Source organism: Carettochelys insculpta, chromosome 4, assembly GCF_033958435.1.
Source record: "Carettochelys insculpta isolate YL-2023 chromosome 4, ASM3395843v1, whole genome shotgun sequence".
In the NCBI taxonomy this organism is placed as follows: Eukaryota; Metazoa; Chordata; order Testudines; family Carettochelyidae; genus Carettochelys; species Carettochelys insculpta.
The window spans coordinates 80,719,659-80,736,793 of record NC_134140.1 but is presented as its reverse complement, the minus strand read 5'-3'; the positions used below and the strand labels follow the sequence as shown (position 1 = coordinate 80,736,793).

The window sequence follows — 17,135 nt, the reverse complement described above, 5'->3', positions numbered from 1 at the left end:
AATGACTACTTTTCATAATTAGATTTGCAAGTTTGCTCCCTCTATTTACTTTTTATTCAGGACTTTTATTTTCCAGTTTTGTTTTATGTTTTGAAAATATGTATAGGTTGTAAACTTTGGGACAGACTATGAAAAGTAAACTCTGGGACAGCTTTGTTTTGGGCATCTTAATGATTTTTGCCAGTTTTTTAAAGGACTGTGGGAGTCACTGTGTTCAGTGACTCTCACTAACAACAGGTGGATATTGAGAAGTTTACAAACCTGGCCACATTACTTAAAGGAGTAAAAGAAGGCTGTGCTCTTTCAAAAATCTGGTTCCCATTGTGGGTACTGATCATTCCTGGAAATGAGACCTTTTTATTTTATGTTACTAAATAGGAATCGACCTGTATTGTGTGTATGTGTGCCCGCCTCCCCCCACAATAAATAAATAAATAATGTGCTTACAAATGTGCTGTACAGTTAAGTTCATGACTCGTTCCATTGAAATTGAAATGCTATGGTACTTTTCTGGATAGGGAATATATAGTCAGTAAGCTCTTTGTCTAGAGCTATCTATATTATAGGTGTGTGTGTTATCTAGTCCAGTGGGACTCTAACCCCTACTCAGAACCTCTGTCTGCTGCAGTAAGAGTGATGGTTATCTTCTAAGCCAGGGGAGTGCAAAGTAAGGAGCAGGCCCTCTTGGAGGGTGTGAAATTTCGTAAGTGGGGTGCAGCATAATCAGCTGCTGCTCTAAGGCTCATCCATGCCATTAAAAATGTTGGAATATGTTACTGTTTTTAATGTATTTGAATTCACATTTATGTATCAATTAACAAAGTTTTTACATTCTACATACTTATTTTCTTACACATGCCAAAAGTTTGGGGTTTTTTTCATCTGGACATAACCAAAATTTTTGTTGGATTACATTAGACAGATTAAGGGCCTTGCTAATTGCAGGAATGGAAAGTGGGGCTTGATATAAAAAGTTTGCTCCTCCCTGCTCTCAGCATTATGTACTAGTCTCAATAGCCATACTGAGGTTTGCGTTCATATAGGCTATGTCTACACTAGAAAGTTTTGTCAATAAACTGGGGTTTTGTCACCAGAACTCGTGGAACATCTACACGCAAAATGCATTTTGTCAACAGTCTGTTGACAAACTTGGCACACCCACCAACAGCCTTCTGCCTCTCGGCCGTGAGGAATAATGCCTTTGTCAACAGTTGCTGTTGGAAAAAAAGGCTGTGTGGACTCTCCGGGAGGACCCTGTATTGACTGACAGGGCTTCCGGTTCACGGGGCAGACCTGTTTGCTGAGCTTTCGGTTGCCTGTTCTGTTGAGGGAGCAGCTGGGCAGTCTGGCCACTCTCTGTCAACAGAGTAGGTCTCTCTTTCGATCTGCTTTTGTGTGTGGATGTGATCTGTTGACAGAAGTTTTGCTGGAAGATCTCTTCCAGGAGTAACTTCTGTTGACAGATTGCTGTAGTGTAGACATAGCTACACTGTATGTCACATGATGTTCATAGAAATGAATGTTTAAGTATGCACTTTTCAAATCCTACTGTACAGTATAACTTAGCATTGTGTATTATATCATTTTGAGAAATACTTAATGACATATTTTTAAATTACTAAGGCTTCAAAGAGGAGAAAATAACTTGCTCTTTTGTGACATTTGACATTATTTTGTGCATCTCAGTTGGCAGGATGCGCACCTTTCCAGGTGTTTCAAAGGGACAATGATTTTTAGAAAACTATTAAATTCACATAATTTGAAGAAGAGGCAATTTTTAGGATTCATGTATTTAAACTATGCCATCAGGTATGTGGAGAACATGTAACATGTTGATAAGGCCTCTACGCTGATGTTGCTCAATTTGGGAATTTGTTCAGGCACAAAGTGAACAAAGAGATTAAATATTAACAGAGAAATGTTAACTGTTCTTTCTGGTTAGACCTATCATTAGCAAGCCAGGAGACTTCAGACCGTCTGGTATATATATGAACGCAAAGTGTGTTTCTCTGCCAGTGCCTTCAGCAGTGGAAAGTTATCAAGATACTTAAGCAAGCCAGCATCATGAAACTTCTATTGCTGAGTCTTCTCTGTGTTTTCATAGTTAAATCCCTGGCTTCTTTAGACTATGATGATGAGGTTGGAGTAGTAACAGTAATAATGAATAATTACCAATAGTAATGCTTAGTCTTACTTAGTTGTCTGTATGCCTTTATAAACTTGGTAATTCAGTTAAGTTACAATAAGACATAAAATGTAAAATTATCTCAAAAACATTCATCCTTAACTTAAATTGTTCAAGGCAAATTGCTTATAATTATTTTTTCTCATATGCGTAATAGAAACTGTCATTGTTTTTCCTGTTTTCTAATGCATTTTCCTTTTCCCCTCACCCCTCTCTCTCTCTTTGTAGGATGGTGATAATGCTCCGAAGGTAAGATTGGATTCAATTGTGTGTTCAGAAAAATTCAAATAGGGATGTGTATTTAATGGTTTTGACATTTATTTAAGAGCACCTGAAACCAGCTTTGTGAAAGTAAAAGAGTAGCAAAATGTCTGTTAAATAGTACCTTGAGCCAAAGCCCATTGAAGTCAATAGGATCTTCCATTGATTCAGTGGGCTTTGAATCAGGCTTTAAATGAGCAACAGAAAGAAAGTACTGATTCCCAATTCATACTGCACTGGATTTTAAAAGAGAGAGATAACATTCTAGAACAGGATTTAAAACATACCAAACAAACAAACCAAAGACCTAAGCAAGAGCTGTCTAAAATGAAAGTATAAAAATGTGTATAGCTGGCATATTTACCTTGCTGAAGGAAAGAATTTTAAGAAAAGTATTAGATTTAGAACTGGATTTTTAAACAGATTTTACAAATTCTTTAACAAATGAGTACCAGGTTCAAAAATAAGATTTTTTCTTCCATGGTATAATTGGCTTATAAATTGCATTTGTTTCTACTATACTGTTTTACCAACTATCTTGCCAGCCATTTTCTTGCCAGCAGTCATTCAGAACTGCTTATTTCTTATATTACTAGGAGTATAACCTTGCAGCTGTTACACACTTGATCAGCATTACATATGAGAGAAATCTCATTGACCTCACTGGGGCTCCTTACAGTGACTAAGTGAAGAATCACACTCCAAATCCTGAACTTTTTGGTCTAAACAAACCATTTAGATACAAATCACGTGTCCTTTATTCAGTGGATCCTTTCTGAATCCTACTAATGAGTTGAAGCTGTGTGTTCAATGGCCATGAGTTGTGTCAAATAATTTACTTCCTTTTAGCTGTTTTAAGTTTCATGCCATTCAATTTTTCTGGAAAAGTTCAATTTTTGCTATATGTGTTCTGAGATGAGTGGGCTAATATTACAGGGGATAACAATATTTACTGTATTAGTTTCAAATTCATCTTTTAACTGGCCTTGCAATGTATTCACTTCTTTTACTGCCAAAGCACATTGATTCATCTACCAAAGTGATGCTCAGGTCTTTTTTCCTGTTTTGAATTAGTGTATTTCTTGCAACAAAAATGTGAAAGATAAAGACAGCAAAATGCCACCTAAAATATACCAATATAGAGATTTGTTTTATTTTTACATTTTACACAACATATCTGCTTTTAAAGCAATGAGCCAAGTATGAAGAGTTTCTTCTCTCTCTGGATTTGCGTAGACTGGTCGTGGAATACTGGATGCTCGAGGTCACAGACCAGTAGACAGGAGGAGGGAGCCAGCTCCAACTCTCAGACCAGCTCCTCCTCCCATTAGTAGAGGTGGATATCAGGCACGTCCAACAAGACTACCCACTCGAGGCCAGAAGAAAGAAAATGTCGTTTATCCTGATGCTGGAGGCTGCAAGCATGCCTTAGACGAGCTGGTAGGTGCATTTGCCTTGTAACTGTGGTGGAGACAGACGCACAATAATAATTTATCCCTGCTTACAGAAATATTTTAAACCTCACAGAGGTGCATTCAGCACATCAACTGATATCTTGTGCTTGGACTGTTCAAGAACTGTTGGGTAGTCACGCTGAATTTGATGCACTTCCCTTCTAATGCTTCAGTTGTACCCCTCCACCACCATTGCAGTCATCACTATCTCTTTAGAACTCATCCTTTTAATAGTTTTTCTGTCTTTAGTGGTTGTGAGAAGAGCTTTTTTTTAGAACTCAGGTCTGATGATTCCCTGTAGGGGTTAGGGAGTTCAATTTTAATGCCTTGCTGCAGGACTGGCGGTGTCTTCTGCCCAGTCCTCCTGCTGCTGTGGGACCTACGGAGTCTTCTGCTTGGTCCCTGTGTTGTTGTGGGACCAGTGGGGGTTCTGGTCCTGGTCCCTGTGCTGTGGTGGGACTGGCAGGGGCTCCTGCTCCAATCCCCACACTAGTGGGGGCTCTTGCCTCAGTCCCCATGCTGCTGCAGAACCAGCAGTGAAATTTTTTCAGATGTTCTAATGGAAGAAAGGTGCCAGAACTCTGTACCAGTGTGTTGTGCCAGAAGAAAAGCCCTGGTTGTGAGTAACAGGCAATTTCCTTAATCAAACACCAAGAAGTGGCCATTGTCTGACAGCTGACCTCTGCCCACCCTGGCTCCTGTTGAGAAGTACCTGAAGGAACAATTAGTCTTGTTGATTTCAGGGGATTATTTGTTGAGTCACATCCCACTTACACTGAACTGGGAGGCAGAAGTGAGTCCTGAATGATGAATGTAAATAATTATGAGCTGGATTGTGCCCTGCCCTTATTGATCACGTGACAGAGCATTGGAAGAGAGGGATTAAATAGCCTCTATTCCCACACTTCATGGCCTGCAAAGGAGCTTACTGGACTTACAAGACATATGGTCAAGGACTGCAACTGAGATGCCACCTCCATTTGTGGAGCCTCTCGCTGGAGAGGTGCAAGGAAATAGACAGAGTGAAAGGTCCACTCCACCAACCTCCCACTGATACATTACAATAGAGATGAAAGGAACAAAGATGGAAATATGTATCTCTAGGCTTTACTAATTGAAGGAAAGCAATAGCACAGATCTGCTTAAAGAATTCAGCTCTTAGTTTCACTTTAACATATTTATACATTATCTAGGATATCTTCACTATCACACATTTTTTGCATCTATCCCATGCTGCATGACTCTGTCCAGCTATCCAGTATTAAAAAGAAATCCCCTGCTATTTAAAGTCTTCAAGCATTCAGTTAATTGCACTGTCAGTTTTTAATCTAAGCTCCTACAGATTCATAGTGTATGCGAAGGCAAGTACTATGTTAAATGCTAACTTCCCTATAGTGCACCAGTAGAGTATATTAGCTGAGTTTTGGTCTCCAGTAAAAAGCCTTAGTTATGACCATACTGCTAGGTATATTAGTGTCCAAGAATTTATTACTTCTAACTAGAGATGACTCAAACAAGTTTGTTAAAGTTCAGGAAATCACGACCCCCCAACCCGCTCTAAAAGTAGCCTGGGGAATGGGAGGCTCTGGGCTGGGGCAGTCCCAGACGTGTGCAAGTGTGCCCTCATCCAGTAACTTGCACCCGCCTGGTGATTCTCTCTCTTTTCTTTATGGCTGTATGAGAAGCAATCCCATTCCAGGCTCATCCCATTTTCCTGGCACAACCAAACCCTGGGCTTGGCTTTAAGTTATGATAAGAAGAATTTGCATACCAAAGTTGGTGGTCCTAGCTCTTTCAATTTAGGAGGAGTTCTTGAACAAACCGACAAACACAGACAAACTCACATAAATATCTAGTAGATGTATGGGTATATTATACGGCTGTAGTGCTTGCTGAGCCATAATTTTGTAGCTGCAAATGGTTAAACCATAAGCCGTTGGTGGCCCAGAAGAAGTAGCCAAATGTATGTGGTCGATCACAGAAATTAGGGGTCTTCTCCCCACCCCAAATTTTAATGAGTTATCGGAAAGGATTCCCAGCTGGCTCATGAGCATCTTTTCTCAACATAAGATGACAGTTTTTTCCCTATAATTGAATGTTGGAAGTATATTCACACCATATTGAGACAACAAAATAAATGACATAGAGTTCTAGACAGTTGGAGCATTTGAAAATCTGTTTACTCATTTAGGTGCCTGTGTAAGAGACTAGGAACCTAACTTTAGGCACCAAGTTTTGAAAATCTTTGTCCTAATCTATAGCACTTGTAATTAACTCTTTTCCCTTTCGTTTAGGGAGTGTTGTGTCCAACTGGGTGTGAGTTGCAAACTGCATTGGTAAAGCAAGAAAAAGGTATAAAAGCAGATATTCGGGACCTAAAAGAGAAAGTTGAAAAACAGTCGGATACCTCTTCATCTTTCTATCAGTACATGAGTACACTAGAAGATAAACTGGCAAAAAGACAGAAGCAAATAAAAGGTATATTATTGTTATGCATCATCGCAGTAAATCGGTATTACGGACAAGTTTGCATTGCTACCAGCATTAAGTATACAGGGCTTATTAAAAACAATGAAAGATAATAGCTTTAGTCTAAATAGTTAAATATCAAGCCCATAAAACTAATGTAAAAATTCCTGACTGAGGGGCCCAGGACCTGATTTTGCTTTTGTTGAAGTCAAAGGTATTTGGGCCCTAGATTTATGTCTACCTTACAGTTAAGCACTTGCACTTGGCTCAGGTCAGCTAATTGGGGCTTACAGAGCTCAGGCTGTAGTGCTGCAAAATTGCTGGCTGCTAACCTGAGCCTAAACATCTAACACAGCAATTTTAAGTCCCTCAGCCTGAGCCTTCTGGCCCCAAATCAGCTGGATCCAGGCCAGCCACAGCTGGACTCATGGTCTTTCATTCCAGTGTAGACATACCTTAGATGTCTCCAGCTATTATAATTTTCTGGGAGGGTGCTCACTACAGGTCGTTGGCAGAATATAATCACGATAAGAAATTTACCCATTTATACCGAGTCATGCTACAAAGTATGTCCTTGTTACAGGGGCTAAAGCTCTTTGCATCCTGAGAAATCAAGGAAGTGAGGAAAAGGACGCACACAGCACTCTTTTTATTGCTGCAGCAGTAGTGAAATCTCAAATTTTACTGAGTGGATCATGGTTTATAATTTGGGCTAGAAGATGTTACTTGGAAAACATGATGAAATTTGTGAGACTCGTCATACGTTCTCTTTTCTAGACAATGAAAATGTAATTTCTGAGTACAACACAGATGTAGAGCAGCACTATTCTTTTATCAGAGAGAACATGGACAACAACATTCCATCTAGCCTCCGAGTCCTCCGATCAGTTGTGGATACCTTGCACAAAAAGATACAAAAGCTGGAAAATGCTATAGCATCCCAGATGGACAATTGCCGATCTTCATGCATTGTTTCCTGTAATATCCCAGTGGTGTCAGGCAAAGGTAACTCACTGGCACAGAAATCAGTACAGAAATTTTAAAATGTAGCCGGTTTAAAACAACAAAACAAATCAAGTATTTCTTCATGCAACACACAGTCAGCCGGTTGAACTGCTTGCCAGAAGATGTTGTGAAGTCTATGACTTCAGCAAGATTCAAAAAAGAACTAGATAAATTTAGGGATGATACGTTCATATATAACAAAACAAATAAAAGGATGTATTAGGTAATGAGCTTTTGTGGGGCAGACCCACTTTTTCAGATCTGGAAACAGTGCTGTACAGACAAACAGAGAAACACCAGTAAAATTTTCAGTACAGCACTGTCTTCAGATCTGAGGAAGGGGTTTGCCTCACGAAAGCTCATCACCTAATAAATTGTTTTGTTAATCTTTAAAGTGCTACATGACTGCTTGTTTGTTTTGTTAGGATACAGACTAACGTGATTACCTCTCTACCACGTTCATCTATGGCTATTAGATAGGATTTTTAGTAATGGTGTCCCTAATCAATGTTTGCCAGAACTTGGAAATGGGTGACAGGGGAGGGACTATTTGATGTTTACCTGTTCTATGCATTCCCTCTGGGATACTAGGTATCGGCCACTGTCAGAAGACAGGATACTGAGCTAGACGGACCTTTGGTCTGATCAAGTATGGCCATTCTTATCTATATCTCTTCCTGCCCCCATTTATATCTCTGTTCAACTGGACAGATGCATTCTGGGCACAAGTTCACATTTCTCCAAAGTATATGATACCAATCACCAGTCAGGATACCGGAGCTGACGGACCACTGTATTATCTGTTTTAGTTTATCTGTTATGGGTGGGATTTTTAAAAGCACCTACATGATTTTGGAGAACAAGTCCCAATGACTTTCAAAAAGGAAATACATGTCAGTAGATCACTGCTCCTAAGTTACTTAGGAGTGGCAAAATACAATATTATGCTTTTTTTCCAAATTCCTTCCTACATCATTTTAGTCTATATTTTAAATCAAAATGAAATCAAACAGAATTAGATATTTGTAAGATATTCCTGTAATATTACCAAATAGAAAGCTATTACATTAATTATTGTCTTTATGCAGAGGATTTCTCTGTTAAAATTTCATAGATCCCTAAGAAACATAAATGATTGATTTATGATTGCAGAGTGTGAAGACATTTTCCGAAAAGGAGGTGAGACATCTGAAATGTACCTCATATCTCCTGATTCTTTCTTCAAACCATACAAGGTTTACTGCGATATGGCCACAGAAAATGGAGGTAAGTGTGAGATAATCGGTGGTACTGTGACACTGGTAAGTATAAATATTCACAAAAAATTAACTTGCACTGGTCCTGGTTTTCTTTGCATTTCTGCTTATCTGAGATTGTAACTTTTGGAGCTAATTAATGCTATTGTTCTCAAGTGACGGCTTGTAAACCATTGCAGAATGTCATCCACAGAAAGTGTTAAGAACTGCATACTGAGGGATCTGAGTGCTGGAGTGGAAGGTGACCCACACAACGTAGGGTCTTTCCCTAATAAAGTTGAGACAAAATTATCGGATAATCACTGACGGATTTGTAGATGAAGTTTTGACTCACTGTGTATCTTACTGTGGCTAGGTTGAAGTGCCCTATCGCAGCTTTACTAGGGAGCAAGAAGAGAGTATGACTGCTCTCCCCACACCTCCACATCCTCCAGAGTGGCAGTGTTGTAGCTTCCTGAAGGAGGAGTTCAGGCCCTATTCAGAGTACAAGGACTGAGCCCCAGATGCTTCCAATTCTGAGCAAGTGAAAGGGAATAGGCAGACAGGGGAGCTTTGGCTACTTCCCACCCTGTCCTGCCCATTGGCCAGTGGTGATGGCTGGGTGCATGAAAGGGAGTAACTTGCATACTTTCAAGGCTTGCAATGTATTAGATGCCACAACATCACTGAGTAATTTGCTCCTGACTATAATGGTAGTTGAGCACTAGGAACAAATTCCCCCAGGAGATTGTGCAAACTCTGGCATTGGAGATTTTTCAGGAGAAGTTAGACAAATAGCTACAGCAGTGATCTTAGACTGAGACTCACGAGCTGCAAGTGGCTCTTTCATACATTTCCTGTGGCTCATTGTACCACGATATGAAAAAACCCCTGTGATTTGATTAACCAATCAGGAGGCTTTTATTGTGTTATTAACCGATATGTGGTCAGTCATTTTGCTGTGAGAGTAATAACAATATAAACTAAATATTTCCCATCATGCTGTTTAAATATGAATATATATTCCTATTGTAAATGAACCAATGAATTCATACTACTGTGGCTCTTTTGGGTAAAGTTGATCACTAATGTGGCTCTTGAATCATTGAGGTCTGAGTATCACTGGCTCAGTGCAGGGGACTGGATAAGATGACCTACTGAGACCCATTCTAGTTCCACATTCCCATGAGTCTGTGATTCTACTTCTCTCTATTTCCTAGTGCTCCTCCTGGAGCAGTATAGCCACCTGCCACCCATAACTCACAACTAAGTACATATCTAGCCAAGTATGAACCTGGAGATAAGCACTGAGGCCAGCACAGCTGTTTAACTATTTATAGATAATTTCAGAGCATGTACAGTGTTGTGGTCACATCTACAATACAAACTAAACAAATCCCTTTTGGCCTGCCCCTTCCTGCCTTACTCACAGGATAGGGTACTATTCAATGTGAGTAGAGATAGTAGAACTGGGACCTTAAGGTCTGGGATCCTTCCACTCTACAGGGCGCTAAAGTCCAAGCTGCAGTTGGGCACAGGAGTCTTTCCAGCAATGATTTAGCCCCTCAGTCCCAAGCCCTACGATCCCAAGTCTGCTGGCATGGGCCACCCATAGGTGTCACTTTGCTGTTTAGACATACCCTAAGGATTCAGTCCTGTTCCACATGAAATCCATAGGAAAGCCCCCTATAGTAGGGTTGACTCTCTCCTGAGAGCCCCCTTGTGGTCAGAGGTCATTCCGCAGTGCCCTGCCTCTGTCCCCACCCCTCCTGTTTAGGAATTCCTACACGGACATCATACACTTCTTATGTGGTCTGGATTTACACAAAGAATTTAAAATTAAACCTAGGGCTTGTCTACACTTGCCCCCAACTTCAAAGGAGGCATGTTAATCAGGGTGATGGGAGATAACTAGGCTAATTCTCCCTCATGGCAACTTCAAAGTGCTGGCATGTGTGTATCCGCAGGCACTCTGAAGTGCCTTTACTCCTCACGCATGCCACTGCACACATGCCGGCACTTTGAAGTTTGACACTTTGAAGTTGCTGCAGGGGAGAATTAGCCTAATGAAGTGCTGCATATTCTACCGTTGCCCTGATTAACATGCTCTCTTCAAAGCTGGGGGCAAGTGTAGACCCAGCCCTAGAGTCCCAAATCAAAAGTCCAACAAACATTTCTCTTCCTATTTCCAGGCCTTTCTGCCCAGAGATTTCTGCAGATCCCCTCCTGCTTGTTTGTTGGCCCTGTCAAGCGTCTCTTTCTCGAGAGTTCCTTGCAGTTCCTCCTCTTTTGGTCTCACTTCTTGCTCAGGATCTCTCCTGCCTTAGCCAGCTATTCCCAGCCCTTCCTAGCTGGAGTCTTAGTCCCAAATTCCAGGACTCAGCTAGAATGTAAACACTCCTAAGAGTCTCTGCTCTTCCTGAGTGAGCACCCATCCATCCATCCATCCACCCATCCCCTGCACTGCAGCTTCCAACTGCTCTTTCCAGGGTAATTACCTGATGTCTTTTGAGTTGTGCCTATTTCAGTAATCAGAGTTGGCTACCCCAATACCCTCCAGCTTCTGTAGGAGAAGCCACCTTCTTACACACCTCTCAACACAAACAATAGCAGGACTACAATATGAGAGTATTTGTTCTCTTATTAATTGCAATTTAATTCACATATTGTTGCACCTGCAGGATGGACATTGATTCAGAACCGTCAAGATGGCAGTGTTGGCTTTGGGAGAACATGGGATGCATATAAAAATGGATTTGGAAATATTGCAAAAAGTGGAGGGAAAAAATACTGTGATACCCCAGGTAAAATTCTGAACACAAATCTTGAAGCATTTCTTTTACTAAAACTTTTTTCTCTTGTTTCATAAAGCAATCCACCCTCAATTCAAAGGGTGTTTATTAACTGTAGCAGATTTATGGAAAAATAACCAAGTTGCCTTACAATTAGAGGTGGAAAGTAACTAAGCAGAAATGTTTAGTTACACACTCAAGTACAATTTTCTGGGATTTGTACTTTACTCAGGTAATTTATTTTTGTGATACTGTGACTTTTACTTGTGTTGTTTTTTAAGAAAATGTTGTATGTTTTACTCCACTGTCTTGTCCAGAAGCTGGTAGTTACTCTTTGCTTTCATCACCCCACTGACAATTGCACAAGCCAGCATTGTGTTTGGCTAAAGCACAGCCACATGCACAAAGCATTCAATTGTCAAACCAACCTCAGTCCTGGCACACCTCCTAGTAATTTTGATGCCTGTATTTAATCTGGTCACTCTTTAGCTTTATAAGTGAAGGCTGTGACTATATTTAAATTCCAGATGTGAAATATAGATGTATAGCATATGAATGTATATATAATACACACACACACACACACACACACACAAATATATGTGTGTGGGTGCATAACTGGTGGGATAACTGTTCACAGAGAGTAGCTATTAATGGTTCACAGTCATTCTGTAAGGGAATAACAAGTGGGGTTCCACAGTGGTCAGTTTTGGGGCCAGTTCTGTTCAATGGTTTAGATAATGGCATTGTGAGTATGCTTATCAAGTTTGCAGATGATACCAAGCAGGGAGTGGCTGCAAGTGCTTTGGAGGATAGGATCAGAATTCAAAATTATCTGAACAAACTGGAGATATGTTTTCAAGCAAATAGGATGAAGTTCAATGAGGACAAATGCAAAGTACTCCACTTAGGGAGGAACAAGCAGTTCCACACTACAAAAATGGGAAGGGACTCCCAAGACTGGAGTACTGCATAAAGGGATTTCAGGGTCATCGTGGAGCACAAGCTAAACATGAGTCAGTGGTGTGACACTGTTGTGGGGAGGAGAAAAGCAAACATGATTCTGGGGTGCATTAATAGGAGTATAGTGAGCAAGACACAGGAAGTCATTCTTCTGTTCTACCTTGCACTGATTAGGCCTCACTTGTAGTACTGTGTCCACATTCTAGGAAGAATGTGAAGAAATTGGAGAAGGTCCAGAAAAGAGAAACTTAAATGATTAACTATCTAGAAAATACAACATATGAGGGAAGATTAAAATAATTGGGTTTATTTAATTTGGAAGAGAGAAGGCTGAGAGGGGACATAATAGCAGCTTTCAAGTACCTCAAAAGGTGTTACAAGAAGGAGGGAGAAAAATTATTCTTCTTAACCGCTGATGCTAGGACAACACGCAGTGGGCTTAAAATGCAGGAAGGGAGGTTTAGGATGGACACGAGGTAGAATTTCCTATTAGGGTTATTTAAGTACTCAAATAAATTGCTTATGGTGGTTATGGAATCTCTATCATTGGAGATATTTACAAACAGGTTGGATACATATGTAACAAGGATGATATAGATGGTGCTTGGTCCTGTCATGGGGGCGGGGCTTGGAATCAATGACCTTTTGTGGTCTCTTCCAGGTCTAGCAGTCTATGACTCTATCACACACACACACACACACACACCCTATCTATCTATCTATACACACACGCTTTGTGTCTGTGTGTGTCAGTATATAGACACACACATGCACATTTTATATATGTGTATACACGTGTGTGAAAAATAATGGTCCCCTGTGATAACTTGAACAGTTTACCGTAATAGGATGGCTACGTTTTACTTTTGGATACCTGAGTACAATTAAGATGTAATGCCTTTGTACTTTTACTCAAGTGGCTTTCCAGGATACTTTAACTTTTACTTAATTACATTCTCCCAAAGAAGCAGTACTTTTATAGTAGTGACTTTTGGTGGGTACTTTTTCCACCACTGCTTACAACATATTCTGAAAGTGGTTTCACTGAGTTTCCTTTTTTGGTCGTCAGGTGAATATTGGCTGGGTAATGACAAAATCAGCCAGCTTACCAAAATGGGACCCACTGAAGTTTTAATTGAAATGGAGGACTGGAATGGTGATAAGGTTTCAGCTCATTATGGAGGCTTCACCATACAAAATGAAGCAACCAAGTATCAGTTATCAGTTAGTAACTACAGAGGCACTGCTGGTAATGCTCTTATGGAAGGAGCGTCACAACTTTACGGCGAGAACAAAACAATGACAATTCACAATGGCATGTACTTCAGCACTTTTGACAGAGACAATGATGGATGGTATGTATTTTCATTAGCAATTAGTTTAATATCAAGGTGAAGCTCTCAAATGGGAAATCATAGTGCTTAATCTCCAACTGGATGTGGATTCCCAGCTGTTTAGAATAATATGTGCTAAGTCTGCAATATTACACAATCTCTGAGAATATGTTTACTATTTGCTAGTCACCAGCCAAATGAATGCACTGCACCATTGTAGATTGTAGTATTCAAGGGCAGAATTTGACCAAATAAACCTACAATTTAGACTGGAACTATAGCAAAATCAAATACAGAGCATCTGTAGGCACATGAGAGTGGCGGGCTGAAGATGTCCTAAGAATCACATCCACAGACTGGCCTCTTTGGACATTCTATTATCATTCATAGTAATTCCTGAGGTTATGACCCCAGTCTTGCTGTCACTGAAGCCAATGGGAATTTTGACACTGAAGTCAAAGGGAGCAGGATCACTGGGCCTTCATCAGTGTAAACCAGAAAGGAAGGAGATCTTCTGCTGAGATTAGCAGTATAGCCTGTTCTAAAGGATAAATTCTACCTATTCAAGAAAAGAAAGACTTTCACTTTTTAGTGATAAGGTGTATAATTTAGAATCTCTGTGGTACTATACCTCTAAAATACACTTTCACCCTTTTACATTATTGTTTGAGTTGTTTTAATATTTACTAATAGAAGAATTGCCTGTGTTAGCAAATCCATAGGGTATTTATTGTTTGGAACTATTAAATCACAATGATACTTGCATTAGAAGCATATGCATAATGTAACATGCTATAGGAACTTTGTGTACCAGTTTTGTTTGTTTTTAACTTAGTTCAGCTGGTGAATTCTCCTTCCTGTGCATGGACTCATACAGTGAGGACCAGTGGCAGCTACAGAATATTTGATGTGGTATTTCTCCTCTCTGCCACTGTGTCTGTAGAAGTACAGAAAAAATGTACATTGGAATGATCTATCACAAGCATTTTTTCACACTTCTATTTTTTTTAAAATGCGGATGGTTAACAGAATAGGGAATCAGATATAGTGCAAGTTTACCTCCTTTTTCTACTGGTGCACCTTCTGTATTCTAGTAATTTAAGTCTTTTCTTTGAGGCAGATTTTTCTAATTCTATGGTAGCCTCACTGGGTGAACAGATATACAATTGAGACAAGAATAAGGTTGCTAGAATAATTTTCACTTCCTTCCAAAGTTGCATTTGAACTCAGATATCCAGAAACGAACATATAGTGCATGAGCCAACTGTGACACCTTGCTTCCATCCAGCCTCTTACTGAAACCAAGCCTCACATAAGTTTTAGTGAGGAATGTAGTTGAGCCTGTTTGACCATTTATAGGACTCACAGGTATTGGTTGATAAAGTAAAGTGGTCTTCCAAAAAAAGCAGCATAATTGTATACACATTGTTTGCAAATTCATTGGGATGGTTCCTTAAAACAGGGGATGGCCTAATGGAGTGTTCTCTTTTTCAAGATTCATTGTAGATGGATGTTACTTCTGAGCCTAAACTTTTCCTTGTCAGTGTTTTGGCTGTTTGGTCTCAGATCATATGGTTTTATGCATAACACAATGCCCCAGTGAAGCGTATAGAACACACTCTAGATGATCAATCACCTGTGGAAAACTCAGTGTTAACTTTTACTGTATCTTGAGAATCATAAAACATAATTGTGTGCACACACACAAGCACACAGATGTACTGTATTGTTTAACTATAGTGCATCTGTCACTATTAACTGTGTTTCCCTCCCGCTGCCTTCCAGGGTTCATGCAGATCCAAAGAAACAGTGTTCTAAAGAAGATGGTGGTGGCTGGTGGTACAATAGATGCCACTCAGCCAATCCCAATGGCAGATATTATTGGGGAGGGCAGTACAGCTGGGATATGGCAAAACACGGCACAGATGATGGAGTTGTATGGATGAACTGGAAAGGATCCTGGTATTCACTGAAGAAGATGAGTATGAAGATTAGACCATTCTTTCCACAACAGCCACATTAAAATGTCAAATGTTTTAATGCACGTATCCAAGTTAACTTCCTATGGTGCATGATAGTTGAATTTGGCTTTATGTAAAAGAACCCAAAATACCAAAGAAAGCATATATGTTTGAGTGTATCATGACATGAATTGAAGAAGCGATACTGAATATAAAAAACTATGTCTGACCCATGAAATAAAACACTGCAAGAGCCATTTGTACTATTTGTACTTGATCCTAAGAGGGAAGTATCCCTACCCCTCTGAGATGACAGCTATACTGTTAGTCCAGAAATTTCCATTTCATTTACTTATAAAATCATTCAAAACCAGATATATGGATGGAGACAACTCTTTAGTTTCAGTGAAAACATTTAAACCAAAAATCTTAAAATAAAAGTGTCTGATAAGTTATGCTTATTTATATGTTAGCAGTGAGTAAGCAAATGTTTTCAAATAGATGGCACAAATATATTATTGTTCATTAAATGTTTTCTAGTATGACGAAAGAGGGTATTTTTATTCACAAAAATGCTCAAAGTAGCACAATACAAAGTTACTTCCCCGACCAACTCAGGCTACGGGGGTCCAGTGACATCTCACTCTGGACCCTTCTCTCCACTACAAGGCCAGCCCCGGGACCAAACCTTCCCCCTACAGTCCTCAGACCTTTCTAAGTATCACCTCAGCTGGGTCTGATTGTTGGGCAGGGCTGCCAGGCCTCTAGCCCACAGAGGAGCAGCCTGTCCCATTATAGTCTCTATGGAGAGGCAGAAGTTCCCCATCTGTGAACACAGGTTCCTGTCCATGGGGAGGACCTCACCCTTTGGTAAAACTTCCACTTACATGAAGCAGCAAAGCTTAGGGCTGGTCTATACTTACTGGAAGATTAACATGCTAGTGGTAAATCTTCTCGAGTTCAATTTAATGCGCCTCGGGGGGGCCATGCTAAATCCAACGATCAGGGCACCACTGTCAACCCTGGATTTCCTTGCAGTTGTGAGGTGTAAGGGAAGTCGATTGGAGAGTTTCTCCTATTGACCTCCCACAGTGGGGGCAATGGCAAAAATCAATGTAAGATAAGTCAACTCCAGCTACGCAATTTTCAGAGTTGGAAATGGGCACCTTAAATCGATTTTTCCCCTTAGCGTAGACTTGACCTATGCCTGACAAGAGCTGTGTGACAACTAGAAGAGTGGGTCCACAATTACCCCTTTGTTAGTACCGAAAGTTATTGATATAATACGTGCTAATCCATGTAATCAAAAGAAGGGAGGGGCCAGTCACACGTTCAGTCATCAGTTGCCACAAAGAAAATTCAAGCACCATAAACCTCTGTGGGTTAACTTTAACCTTAAAGATGCACATCTACAGGACAAGCACAATGCAGCCTTGTTACCCACAGTAAATGTTCTTCCTGACAGATAAGCTCTTG

The 17,135-nt window shown here is 40.1% G+C and overlaps 1 protein-coding gene across 1 annotated transcript; it reads left to right on the top strand.

The window, feature by feature from the left end:
* Positions 1-2,049: 2,049 nt before the first annotated feature.
* FGB (fibrinogen beta chain) lies at positions 2,050-16,065 on the top strand. The gene is made up of 9 exons (XM_074991892.1): positions 2,050-2,139; positions 2,414-2,434; positions 3,683-3,886; positions 6,195-6,378; positions 7,147-7,374; positions 8,527-8,640; positions 11,291-11,413; positions 13,434-13,719; positions 15,484-16,065. Exons 1-9 carry the CDS (start codon positions 2,065-2,067, stop codon positions 15,719-15,721), a joined length of 1,473 nt encoding a protein of 490 aa, XP_074847993.1. The 5' UTR covers positions 2,050-2,064; the 3' UTR covers positions 15,722-16,065.
* The last annotated feature ends 1,070 nt before the right edge of the window (positions 16,066-17,135 follow it).